Source organism: Podarcis muralis, chromosome 10, assembly GCF_964188315.1.
Source record: "Podarcis muralis chromosome 10, rPodMur119.hap1.1, whole genome shotgun sequence".
Lineage (NCBI taxonomy): Eukaryota > Metazoa > Chordata > Lepidosauria > Squamata > Lacertidae > Podarcis > Podarcis muralis.
In genome coordinates this window covers 6,848,433-6,862,435 of record NC_135664.1, presented here as the reverse complement: position 1 = coordinate 6,862,435, position 14,003 = coordinate 6,848,433, and the positions used below count along the sequence as shown (strand labels likewise).

The following is a 14,003-nucleotide window of genomic DNA, read 5'->3' as shown; positions in this document are numbered from 1 at the left end:
GGGTGCAGCTTTTTATTGTATTTATTTCAATTCAATAATTTTTAAATCTTAATTATATGTTACTACTTATAGTCCTCAACAATATTTTTCAATGGAGGATACAGATAGATAGATAGATAGATAGATAGATAGATAGATAGATGTGTGTGTGTGTGTGTGTGTGTGTGTGTGTGTGTGTGTGTACACACATACACACACACACACACACACACACACACACACACACACACTTTGTAAAAAATAAAGTTAGTTAGTTAGTTAGTTAGTTAGTTAGTTAGTTAGTTAGTTTCTGGGACACATTTAAGGGTATTGAACATTCTGGCATCACTTCTCAATTGAAGTGTTGCTAAATTTTGTTCTATGTATGTTTCAAATCGTTCCACTTAAGAAACAGTCTGTGAGTACCAATTTTCTTTCCAGTGTACAGGATTCCATTGAAGGCACTATTTTCTGAAAACCAGCTTACATATTTATTGTTTGAAATGTCATCCTTTAATTTGCAAACTCTTATGCAATATGCTATGGTTATTTATTTAACAGAATTTATATGCCACTTGATCGAAATAAAATCTCAAAACTGCTTATGAGAAATGGGCTTATATACTGTGTGTTATATTAATGGCACACACGTTTATATATATATAGTTTATATATATATATCTATTTTATCTTTTAGGTCCAGTGCTACACGTTTCCGTTGGAGTCAGAGCTACTACACAGCGCAAGATGAATGGGCTTTAGACAACATATACATTGGGCAGCAGTGCCCAAACATGTGCAATGGGCATGGCTGGTGTGACCATGGTGTTTGCAGGTACCGCATGTTTGCTCTTGTAGTGGATGAGTTGCTGTTCATGGCCTTGCAGTTATTTATTCCAAAAGCCAGCTGATCCAGTGTCTGGGGGCATAGGAAGACCCTAACTTGCCATGAGTTGCCTGTGCATTGCAGCGCACTGGATGGAAGACATCTAGTGAGGAAGACAGGGCTTTAGGACAGGAATCTTCACAATCTGCTTTCTTCATGTGGAAAAAGAACTGTCCATCTGTCTAAATATTATCAAGCTCTCTGTTCACATACATAGGGCAAGGTTGTTTGCACACTTATTTTTTCAAGCAATATATGTTTGCTCCTCTCTACAGATGTGATTCTGGATATCAAGGCTCTGAATGTCACCCTGCAAATAATCTCCCTTCAACAATAATGTCTGATTTTGAGAATCCAAACAGTTTAGAATCAGGATGGCAGGAAGTGATTGGTGGAGAGATTGTAAAACCAGAGGAAGGCTGTGGAGTCATCTCATCGGGATCCTCTCTCTATTTCAACAAGGTATTTGCATGGCGAGTTCCCGCCCCCACCAGGATAAATAAAGACACCAGACACCAGAATTTAAGGTTAAATGGGCGAATTAGGCCACAACTTTATTGAATTCAGGAATGAGGCTTAGGCATTGGTCCTATCGACTATCCGGCTCCAGCCCATTTGCTGGAGACACGGGAAGGGTTAACACCATAGTGGGGGAGTCTCTTGCTGAGGCACGTCAACTAGGAGCTCCCCCGGGTCACCACTCGGGGGCGTGCCTTTGGCCCACACCTCCATAGGCTTCGGACAGGGCCATGCCCCCCGGAGTCCTTTACTGGACCACCCTTCGTTCTCTGGGGGGAGGTGATAGCGCTCCTCCCCCCCCCCCCACATTCCCTTAACCCCTTCTTACCAATGCCTAACCGCCAATGCCGAGGAGTTGTAACTAGTAAGGAAGTCAGCACTGTGATACAAGATTAAATGTGAGTTTAGATTTATTTTTAAAATGAAACCTAAAATCCCTGTGGCCCACCAATGTTTTTACTTAAAAACAACAACAGGAATGCAGACCCAGGATCTCCTGATATTTAAAGCATAAGCTGGGTCTTGGTTTATTATCTGCGGACCAAATCTCACAGATGTATAGGGTCGCATTGGATGTGTCTGGGTGACCAGCTAGCAGGGTGTTGTGAAAATGCTGCCACAATTTCAACACTGGCAATCAAGGGAAGGTGTAGCTAGAATGGAGTGACTGACCTCTGTTTGAGGCTGAATCATAGAACTTTGGTCCCTGTGTCCCAATTCAGCTCTCCCACCCTTCCAAAGCCTGGTTAAGATATGAACCATGGTTTGTGTGCCTCCAGCATTGAAACTGCATGTGACTTGTGGACTACAGTATTTACATTTGTCAATCTGTAAAATTGGAATCAACATGCTATAATCCAAATTGCTTTTCTATGTGTTTCAATATTTTCTGCAAGCTTTCCTCAGTTACAGATGCCTGTGTTTAAGCCATGTGCATTTAGCGTCGCTAGCCCCAGGTTGATACATGTGCTATTTTAAATAAAAGTCTTTATTTGTGTGTTGCAGTTAAAAAAGGTTAGTTTATTTGAATTTTTGCTGATACAGGAAGTGCATGTTTTAATTTCAATTACTACTAACAAATATTGTTTTGTACCCAGCTTAACGTTTGTTTTATGAGTGAAATGCAATGATGTTTTTCTACTAGGGAAAAAGCTTTTGATCCAGTGGTGGAAGCTGTATATATAAGAGAGGGAAAGGCAATTTTGCTGATTCTCTTTCCACCACCACCACCACCACCCCTGCCCCCAGTCCCCAGCACACACCCTCCATGCTGTTATGGAGATTCCCCCAATCCTCTGGAACAGGGGTGACACAGGGGCCTGTTTCAGCAAAGAAGAATCAATTTGAATTGCACCATCTCTTATTTTATTGGGTTCCTCTGCTGGATCAAAAGCCATTGTGCAAACAGAACATCCACTCTGGATTTTACCTTACACTCTTTTTTAATTGTCTGTAATCATATTTGAAGAATGTTGTTCCTTTTAATTAGCCTTCCTTCTCATTTCCTTTGTGATTTCTGTAACTGGAGACCTTTTTTTAATTAACTTTAATTATGTACTGCCTCATCCCACTGATGGAGTGGTTCTCATGTTAGAAGTATGACACAGACAGCTGTTCTTTCTGGCATTGTATATGCTCTTCACCTGAGAGATGGAGTCCTCTGTGCTTTCCTCAGGAAATCAGACTATCCCCAAATGGATCACAGCCGCTGGAAGCTTACGCATTCTACATTTGTTTATTTATTTTACCCATTTATAAACTGCTTCACAACCTGAAGCCACCAAAGAGGTGTACAACAAGGTAGAAATGAGATAAAATGCACACACAGATGCTTCTAAAAAGCATTTCTGCAAATATACAGTTGATATTCCATAAATCACTGGATCACCTCAGGGAAACCCTTCTTAAACAAAAAATGTCTTCAGTAGACATCTAAAGATCATGACGTTAGGCACCTGTCTAATTTCAGCTGGAAACTGGTTCCAGGGGCCTGGAGCTTCAACACTAACAGCCCAGTTTCTGGTTATAAACTTAGTGCCCCTTAGGGGAATAGGATAGTTTCCAGCAGTACTGATAGTTTCCATCAGTACCCCATCTGAGGGGGATGGTTGTCATGCAGGGCTCTATGGGACGCTTCCATCCCATTGGTAACTTGGTCCCAAGTCGTTTAGGGCTTTAAATGCTAAAAGCAAAACCTTTAACTCTGCCTGGTAGCAAAACAGCAGCCAGTGCGGCTCCCTCAACAGACGTTTTACATGGTGTTGACAGGATTCTGCAGCCGACAAACTAGCAGCAGCCTAAAATGTAACTCCCCTACCAAAAAAACCCCCTCCAAATTATTCTCACTTCTCCACAAAAAATTTGAGCTGGGGAAAAATTGTTCAAATTTTGCTTCTCTGTGACCAAATATTCATATGGTGATTCAAGCTCTGACTTTGGGGATTCAGCGATGCTCCACCATTCAAAAACCAATGCAGGTATTGAATTAATTGTCTGAATGATAACTTTGAATAGGAAGCCTTGCTATTGGCAGGCAGATTGAGGTCAAATATACCTTCTTGTCCCCTGAAAGGAACATAATATGTATTTCTGCTGACTTTTATTTTATTTTAAGTGTATCAGTCAGTTTAAATCCAAGTGATAAATTCTAGTCACTCAGTGCCCACATAGATCTTGTCAGATGTCTGCCAGCAGGCCTTGGGGGTTTCTGAGGATAACTTCTGAAAGCTGTCATGGGAAGGCCATCATCAAAATGACAAACATGTTTTGACCTAACCAAATGGCTTTTGTATACTAAGCTCAGGATTTTTGGTTTTGAAGTAAGCCTTTGTATTCAAGCTAGGAGAAATATCCCCGACTGTATACTCCTAGATGTATTTCTGTGTTTAAGTTCCTAACAGGGGGAGCTGCCTTACACTACGTCAGGCTATTTGTTCTTCCAATCCAATATTGCCTACTTTGACAGACAATGAGTCTTTCACATTACAGTGGTGCCTCGCAAGACGAAAAGAATCCGTTCCGCAATTCTCTTCGTCTAGCGGTTTTTTCGTCTTGTGAAGCAACCCTATTAGCGGATTAGCGGATTAGCGCTATTAGCGGCTTAGCGGCTATTAAAGGCTTAGTGGCTTAGCGGCTAAAAGGCTATTAGCGGCTTAGCGGCTTAGAAAAAGGGGGGGAAAGCGGGGGGGAAATCGCAAGACTAGCAAGACGTTTTCGTCTTGCGAAGCAAGCCCATAGGGAAAATCGTCTTGCGAAGCAACTCAAAAACGGAAAACCCTTTCGTCTAGCGGGTTTTCCGTCTTGCGAGGCATTCGTCTTGCGGAGCACCACTGTATGTGCTTCTTTTAAAAGAACTTACCACAGATTGCACCTGCTATTGTCTTCCCCTTTGTTTCATATCTGCACAGTCTATATCCCTACCAATAATATCGGAGTGGTCCATTTACTTAAGCTTTACCATCTGAAGTACATACTGGCACCTTCAGTTTGTGGGTGCCACGACAACACTTTGATAATCTCGGATTCACAATAGCCACTTAATATCCCATACATTTGAAGTATAGAATAAGTGCCCCCGTTGTTGTTTTTTACTACAAATATTAGCTGTCTCAGTAGCTTTGTTTTGTGTCATCGTCCCCCTCCTTTGTCCCTTGCCTGCTGTAGGCTGGAAAGAGGCAACTGGTCAGCTTGGATTTGGACACCGCGTGGGTAGACTTTGTCCAGTTTTACATTCAGATAGGTGGAGAGAGTTCTTCCTGCAACAAGCCAGACAGCAGAGAAGAAGGTATCCTGTTGCAATACAGCAACAACGGAGGCATCAACTGGCATCTGCTGGCAGAAATGTACTTCTCTGACTTCAGCAAGTCCAGGTACCGGTTCAGACCATGACGGGACATTTGAAAAGCCTGATTCTGTGTATAGTGCACAGCATTGCTAGCCATTGCTAGTGATAACTTTTATTGTTATCACTAACAATAAAAGATAAACTCAAGGGATGGTGTGGAACTCGGTTTTGGATAGACTGCTGAATTAGAAGCATTCTAAGCCACGACTAAGCAATCTGAGCTCTCATATGATTTATCTGTTCATTTTCACTCAACTGGCATGAGATTTTTAAGCAGCAAACAGCATGTCAGTCAGAGAAATGTGTCATGAAACACACACATACACATATATTGTGAACTAATCCAAGCACACAGGTATTCTGTGTGTGCAAGATCCCTAGTATGTAACCTTTTAAACGTGTTGGAAATCTTTGCATCTAGATTTGTCTACCTTGAACTTCCTGCTGCTGCGAAGACACCCTGCACTAGATTTCGCTGGTGGCAGCCAGTGTTTTCAGGGGAAGGATATGACCAGTGGGCTATTGATGACATCATAATTCTGTCAGAAAAACTGAAGCAGGTCATCCCTGTCGTTAACCCCACTTTACCTCAGGTAATCCACGAGTGCAACTAATTCAGTTCCTGGGTCAAATGAAAATTCACATTGCGTGATTGCAACTAGAGATGCCGTGGTAATACTCCAAGCTCTGTTTCCAATGCAAACATTGTACAACATGTGTGCCAGGCCCTCCTTATACCTGCTTCTATCAAATTTGATTTCTATCAGAGGGGAAAGTATTTGTGGCCAGATTTGCAAACTGACAAATGCTTTCTAGAGGAAATAATACATGCAGTTGTATGTGTGACATGCTATTTTTATTTAAACAAATTTTAGCCCATTCTTCAGCCAAGGCACCTAATTGTTAGTGCTTACATAGAGTCCTGCAAGGTAATTTTAAACTGATAAGCCCCTGTCAGGCTTCCAGTAGCCCTGTACCATGGCTCAATGTACTTTGCAGGGTTGATATTAAACAGCTGCAGGTTTCTCTCTCTCTCTCGCTCTCTCTCGCTCTCTCTCTCTCTCTCTCTTTGAACCCTCACAATTTAATTTTCTTTTTCTTTTTTATTATACATTTTTATTAGTTTTTTAACATATCATTTCCAACAGTCATTTAACATATATTCATATCTTATACAATATTTTAGACTTCCGTCAACTACCTCTGAAGATTTTCCATTCTTTATCACTTAATCTGCATTTCTTAATTTCTCTATTACTTTTATTTGTCCTTAACTGATCATTCTCTTCATAGTCTTCCTTGCAATATTTGGCATAATCCTCCTTACAAAACTTCTTGCAGTCATACTAGTGTAATCTGTTTATTACAATTGCTTTTCAAATAGTTCAGATATTTACCCCAGTCCTCTAAGAATCTCTGGTCCCGCAGGTTTCGAATCCTTCCTGTCAGTTTGTCTAATTCTGCATAGTCCATCACACAATTTAATTTTCATCCATGTGGGTGAAAACAGGTCACCTGATGTCATTGTAAAAGTAAGGGGAAATGTGTGTGCGCCTTATGGAGCAGATCAGGCTGTGCAGCTATCACTGAAGCCAGAAGAGCAAGAGGGATCAGTGTGCACCAATCCCTCTTGCTCTTCTGGCTTCAGGGATAGCCACGCAAAGCCTCTTGAGCGAAGAGGTAGGAGCGCTCTGGCTGCGCTCAAGAGGCTTTGCGTGGCTTTCTTGTTTCTTGTTTTCCTCCTCTAAAAACTAGGTGCGCCTTATGGTCGGGCACATCTTATAGAGCAAAAAATACAGTATTTGTATGTTTTTATATATATTGACTTCAGGCCTTTCCAGATTATTTTTTCTCTACAATATAATATATTTATTTTGTGGGACCAGTGTTGTCTTCTTTCTCTTATGGAGATATTACTGGATAACTCAAACTATTTCTCTAGCTGTTACATCTATGGCTTTTGCAAATGCTGGGTAGGGTGTCGTTCCATAGCTGCAAATAACTTTTTTAAGATGTTGCTTGTATGGTGAGAACTACACATGAACATCCCATTACCCTCACCTGTGACATTTAATGGATTGTTTGATTATTTACTTATTTTGGAGGCTGTGGGCTCCCCTGCTGTGACTTTTGATGGGATAGTGTTTGTCCTCTTGATCATATGCAAGGGCCTTTGCATTTGAGGGCTAGCTCACACATGCATGGTCACCACCTGAGATCAAGTGATGAATGGGTAATCTCAGAAATAGCACCAGTGATAAAACCTTCAGTTCATCTCAAAGTCAGTATTTTCCAATGGAGTTGGTTCACATATACACGTGTGAACCAATCTCAAATCTGATTTAAGCAGAATTTATGTCCACATTAAAGTGGTGAGGATCACATCAAAAATCTCTTTATATCCAAGTACTCCAGCTCAACTCCTTTGCGTATCAGGTTGCAAAATCCTCCTGTACTAGACACAATGAGACATAATTCTTTCTGTTTTGCTTTATATTTCCAACAGAACTTCTATGAGAAACCAGCATTCGATTACCCTATGAACCAGCTCAGTGTGTGGCTGATGTTAGCTAATGAAGGGATGCCGAAAAATGAAACTTTCTGTTCTGCCACCCCATCAGCAATGATATTCGGGAAATCAGAGGGCGATCGCTTTGCAGTGACACGAGATTTAACACTGAAACCAGGATATGTCCTTCAGTTCAAGGTACACATCATTACAGCTTAAATTAAGGGAAAGCTAATTGCCCTGACCTTATTCAGTCAAGCATCTGAACCTATTCAGATTGTGATTCCGAGATGTTTAACTAAATGTTTACCTGTAACAAAACTTTCTCTTCCGTTGGAATTCAGGCATAATCTCTGGCCTTTATATGGAATAGGCCTTTGTTTAGCCACTTGCACCACATTATACATCCCCCCCCCAAAAAAAAAACCCCATACAAGATCCTTATCCAGGTTGATTGTTGTAGCAACGTGACTGTAAATATGAACAAGTACAACTGCAGTATACATTTCTGGGAAGTAATTACTTAAATTGGAGAGTGGTAAGGTCAGGATGGCGCTGTGGGTAAAACCTCAGCGCCTAGGACTTGCCGATCGTCAGGTCGGCGGTTCGAATCCCCGCAGCGGGGTGCGCTCCCATTGCTCGGTCCCAGCGCCTGCCAACCTAGCAGTTCGAAAGCACCCCCGGGTGCAAGTAGATAAATAGGGACCACTTACCAGCAGGAAGGTAAACGGCGTTTCCGTGTGCTGCGCTGGCTCGCCAGATGCAGCTTGTCACGCTGGCCACATGACCCGGAAGTGTCTGCGGACAGCGCTGGCTCCCGGCCTATAGAGTGAGATGAGCGCACAACCCTAGAGTCTGGCAAGACTGGCCCGTACGGGCAGGGGTACCTTTACCTTTACTTTAAGGTCAGCTCTTGCAAAGTGTGATGAAAAGACAGTCAAACCATTGTCTAAAAAAATGGTGGAGTAGTTCAAGATTTGATTGGAATGAAATCTGAAGGGAAATTAGGGGACTATCAACTCTTGAGTAGGAACAGGAACAGGCTGGGGCGGGGGGGGGGGAGCAGCTGGCTAGTGCCAAGTTTGCCTGCCATGATGTCAGGCAGTCGGGTATATTGAATTTTTCAACTTTCAAATTCCAAAAAGTAGTAATGTGACTTGGGAATTCAAATGATATTCTGGTTTAATTAATATAATATAATTTAGTTTTGCTTGGTAAGTAGAATGTGTGTAAAATTGCATAGAAATTATACCCTATAGTAATTTTATTTTTATTTTTTACTTAGAATTACTTGATTTTTTCAGAAGGTAAAATTAAAATTCTTTGTTTTTCCAAAAGAAGTTTATGTGCTTCTTCATCTAACCGCCCTGAGATCTGCGGATGAAGGGCGGTCTACAAATTAAGTAAATAAATAAAAACATAGACTTACCAAGCTAAATATTGTCCAGTCACAAAAATAATAACAAGTTTGAATTCATCACACCAATAAAAGCCCCATATTCTAAAAACTTCACTGTAGAAATTTTCAAAAATTTAGTTTCACCCCCCTAAAATGACACTCCCTGACTCTGCCTCCTAGGTTGTGAAAGTACCCCACGGCCTGACTATTTCCTAGCCAGGTGGTGGGACTTCTCCCCTCTTCTATAGTAAACATGTTGATTGTCCCTCTTACATGATCTTCAAGATTTACTGTCACCAGAGCAGCAAGTATTGCAGTCAGGGGAAATGGCAGTCACATCATTCCTGTAATGTCAGAACTAACTGTTAGACGAAAAAGAAAGTTTATGTGCTTTGACAAGCTGCTGTGTCTGAACCCTAATCAAAATTTTATTGAGTTTATAATGAAATCCCATTGTGAATTCTAGGGATCGACTGCGATAGAATTTTAATGAACTAGCCACAAGTACATGATCCTTACATAATTGGTGGATACAGGCGCTGAATAATTTACAAACAGAATTATTAAAGACATCACATGTTTACAGGCAGCTTTTCAAATATAATTCCCACCATTCTACAAATAGGGAAGCTGGCAAGGAGCCTGGGGATTTGTAGAATAATCTCATTCCGCTTTGACATTACAGTGACGAAATGCCACGCAACCTGAGAACTGCTTTGTCTCCGTGTTCACTGTGGGTTTTTTGTGACACTCTCTTTAAAGCACTTCCACTTTGGGGTTACCTTTGTGCATCATTTGCTTTTCCAAAGTGGCGTACAGCGCTGCAAACTTCACAATGCCACTAATCTTGCTTTGGAATCAAAGTCAGTAGAGGTCTCTTCAAACTGTGCAAAGACAGTGACCCTGAGGGGAAATTCTCAGCCTCCATCTCTTTCTGTTCTACACTCTCCGGCTGAGAGTTCCTGTCTCCACAAGTGCTCAGTGCAAGGAAGGACAGAAATTTGTATGGATGTTAATAAAGCAGGGGCTCCTCCAAACAAGCTGGTGTTCATCCTGATTTGCTTGCACAAAGCTTACGCAGAGGTTATACAATATCCACCCTCGATTGAGCATTTCTTTTATTTGTTTGCAGGCTGGTTACATGACAATGAGCATCAATCCTGGTTTGCTTTGCAGGATATTTATACGTCTTCCTGTTAATCATTCATCCCATAATTTTCAGTGCATTTCCTTCTCAATTGCCTAACCTCATGCTAGGGTAAGATAGTACTTTAAACTCTTTCAGTTGTGTGAACCTAGATTTCCAGCCTGTGCCTGAGAAATCCTCCAAAAATAGTCTTTAGGGTTTGCCCCTATAGTTGCTGGGGGCAGAGAACCTCAACAAGTACTAAGGCATTCAGTAGTATTTTCGTAATAGATAAAAATCTTTACAGAGCAAGTTTGCTTGAGTTCTTGGGAGGAGGAAGCAAGCTTCATGCATGTCCAAACTCTGGCTGTGAGCAGGTCCATCAGGCCCTCTGTAAAAACCATTATAGCTCACGGCTATAGCATGACTCACAGCGGCAGCTCTAGCTCCAAACCTTTGCCTGGCATGAATGGGATGGGGTCTGCTTGTTGGCATGTTCAAATCATTTCCACATATCTCTTCATCCAATTGCCACCACCACCCCAGGGTATATAACATTATCAAGCCCTCACTTGCTATAAGAGATTTGTGGAAGGAAAAAGGTAGGGAGAAGCTTGGCTGTTTCTGTTCTCCTCCACTTTGGAACTGCTACCTCATTCTCTGCAGCATAGAGATAACATCCAATTGGAGGAGAGGAGGAGAAAAACAGCCCAGCTTCTAGAGGGAGGTTTGTGTTGTGAGAGAGATTTGGGGCGAAAGGTGCTGGAAAATTATATTAGCCCTTTCTCTCTCTTCTGCAGAGTGCAGGTTTCCCTAAGCAGTTTTCAACCTGGGCAGAGACGCCTGAGTTGTATCCATTCGCACCCACCTTTGAACATGTGTTCCCCACCAAAAAAACTTAGGCACCAAAAAAACTTAGCAATGGACTCAAAACATCAGAAGTCACAGAAATACAAGGCTTTAAACATGTGGCCATTCGCTTGGCACAAAGATTGAAAAAGAAGATTCCTAAAACAGTATTCAAGAAAAAAGAATTAGTTTTATCTCAGGAACAAACCATGCACTCTTTGTGTTAATGGGTTGTGTGAGTCTTCCAGCTGTGAAGATTCACCACATGGAGTTTGGGGAGCTGGAAACCAGTGATAACCCCCTGCTCTTAAATTTTCTTTCTTCCAAATTAAGAAAATAGTGGACTAACCTAACAGAAAGCAAAGACTGCAAAGTGCTTCTAAGTCCCTCCAAGGAGAATGCGGCCATAACTAGGGGACTTTCTGAAGCTGCTTGCTGTGTGACTACCAAGCTCGTTTAGGGTAAAGAGCTCTTAAAAGTGGTCACAAGGTGTTCAATACATTGTATGGTAACCCTAGTAATGAGCTTGCCAATCAGTACGTTTCCTTGGGGTCCCCAGACAGAAAAGAGGTTTCACTAGATAAGTGGGTAAAGTGATGGGACAGTGACACTCCCCTGGCCTCCTGGCAGCTGACTCTTTCCTGGTTAGCAAGCAAGAAGCAGAGGGGGAGACATCAGGGAGTTTGGTTTGCAGCAGGAACACCAGATTGGCCCAGCTGGTGCATTTCCGCTACACCCAGTGGCGTAGCGTGGGTTGTCAGCACCCGGGGCAAGGCAAGTCATTTGCGCCCCCTAACCCGTGGATTTGCGCCCCCTAACCCGTGGATTTGCACCCCCTAACCCGTGGATTTGCGCCCCCTAACCTGTGGATTTGCCCTAACCCCAAATGTTGCGCCCGGTGCGGCCGGCCCCCCCTGCACCCCCCACGCTACGCCACTGGCTACACCTACCTCCCCGCATAGTGACTCAGCTGCTCAGAGATGAGGTGAGCGCCGCCACCCCACCAGCTGCCACTGGGTTTCACTTGGCATTTGCTGAGTTTTAACCTGTCTGGGCAGGCAGCACATAACATGGCATGCCATGACTCCTGTCCCTTGTTTTGGATTAGTGCAACTGGAAACTGTTCTGCTGGAGACTCTTGTTTTTGCTCTCAGAGCCTTAATAGGATTTCTGAATTCAGCAAACAGCTTCTGATATATGTAAGTCAGATTAGCTTTTTGGGATGACTTATATTTTAAGCCAGGAGTGGCAGCCATTTTGCCCCCTAGGGCCAGGCATGCACAGGTTGAGGAATTTGCATAGTGCAGCAGGTAATAATGTTCTGCAAATCAGAGAAGGCTTCATTTGCATTTGTACATTCCCCCCTTCATTTGACAAGTTGCCCACACATTAGCGTAGCATTTCTATAAGGTTAATAGCTAGCTAAATCAAGCTACAGGTATTGCCTTAAGTACTGAGGGTTAACTAAAATGCATTGTTCTTCTTTCAGTTGATTTGATGTCTCTTATTTAACTTTATCAAAAGCATGACTTGGTCTTTTTCCAGACCATTTGCTTACACAAATAATCAAGAGCAGGTTAAAAGCTGAAATTCTGAGAAGTAAATGCATAATTGTATATGAAGTTTTGGAAGGGCAGAATTTGGTGAAGCACAGTTTCGACACTTCAAATGGGCCAGAGAGTTCATAGGTGATACACAAACTGCATCTACCTAAATATATTCCCTTCCCTCTTCCTCAGAACATAGGCACCATGACTGTCTGAAGTAAAGTGCACTTGCCCATAACATTTATGCTATTTTTTTAAAGGGCTACAGTCCTGTGCACCCACACCTGGGCCACCTCCTATATTTTGCAGGAGGTATTTATACCAGAAACTTAGGTATGCCCAATTAAAATGTATTCAACTGCTCTGGCACAACAAATACCCTTTTTTAAAAAAAGGACTTTTGCCACCAGGAAAGAGACAGGGAAATGCACTAATAAGTGTGGGATAAATTGTTGAGTGATGGGAAGACATATACCGTAACTTCCATGCAAGCAAATCAGAATGAAGTCAATAAAAAGCAAACACCGTAAGACCATATAAGCTGTGTGCAAGCAAAGGACAATGGATGCTCAATGAATGGGTTCTCTGGACAAGACTCTGAACACTGTAAGACTTACTTCTGAGTAAACATTCATAGGGCTATACTGTGCATTTCTGATACTTTGTTTAAGCTGGAATGTTATGGTACTTTCAGTAAATGCTTTCCGATTGGGACAGTGCCCTACAACCCCCTGGAGATAAATACAGTGCTTCAGAATTAGTACAGAAACCACACAATACCCAATTACAGTGGTTTTCAACCAGTGTGCCATGGTACCCTGGGGTGCCTTGAGTGGTGGTCCGGGGTGCTGTGGGCAACACTGACCTCTGTCCCTCTCTCCTTCCCTCCCTCCTTTGATGCCCTCTTGCATCTCTGCTTCCCAAAGGCTTGCACAGCTGTTTATTGCAGCAGGCAAATGATGCCTCTGGGAGGCACCTCTCTTTGGGGTGGGGTGGGGACAGCTCAGAGACCAGGAACAACAGCAGGGGCTGCCTGGAGGACTCCCAAGGAGAGGGTAGAGGAGAGGAGGCTGAGGGAGCACTCCACAAGGGAGGGTGTTCGAAAAAAGGGGAGAGGCTGCCAGCTCTGCATGCAAGGGGTGACATAACTGGGCTCCTGAGTCCCACAGGGGTGACGCAGAAAGAATGTAGTTGGTCATGGGAGCCATGGACTCAAAAAGGTTGAAAACCTCTTCAGAAACTAACAACATCCCCCTCCAGTTATCTGGAAGTTCTCTGACAGGCAGATTCATAAATGTAAATGTAGACATGAATAGTTAAGAAAAATAAAACGCAGAGCACTACA

At 42.6% G+C, this 14,003-nt stretch overlaps 1 protein-coding gene across 2 annotated transcripts in view; it reads left to right on the top strand.

Annotated features, from left to right (window-relative positions):
* Nucleotides 1-14,003, top strand: part of RELN (reelin) — a 304,253-nt gene that overhangs the window by 208,363 nt on the left and 81,887 nt on the right. For both annotated transcript variants that reach the window (XM_077935775.1, XM_077935774.1), the window contains 5 exons: nucleotides 677-814; nucleotides 1,141-1,327; nucleotides 5,048-5,253; nucleotides 5,650-5,821; nucleotides 7,735-7,935. In XM_077935775.1, the coding sequence (XP_077791901.1) occupies nucleotides 677-814; nucleotides 1,141-1,327; nucleotides 5,048-5,253; nucleotides 5,650-5,821; nucleotides 7,735-7,935 (904 nt within the window). The remainder of the gene's footprint in view (nucleotides 1-676; nucleotides 815-1,140; nucleotides 1,328-5,047; nucleotides 5,254-5,649; nucleotides 5,822-7,734; nucleotides 7,936-14,003) is intronic.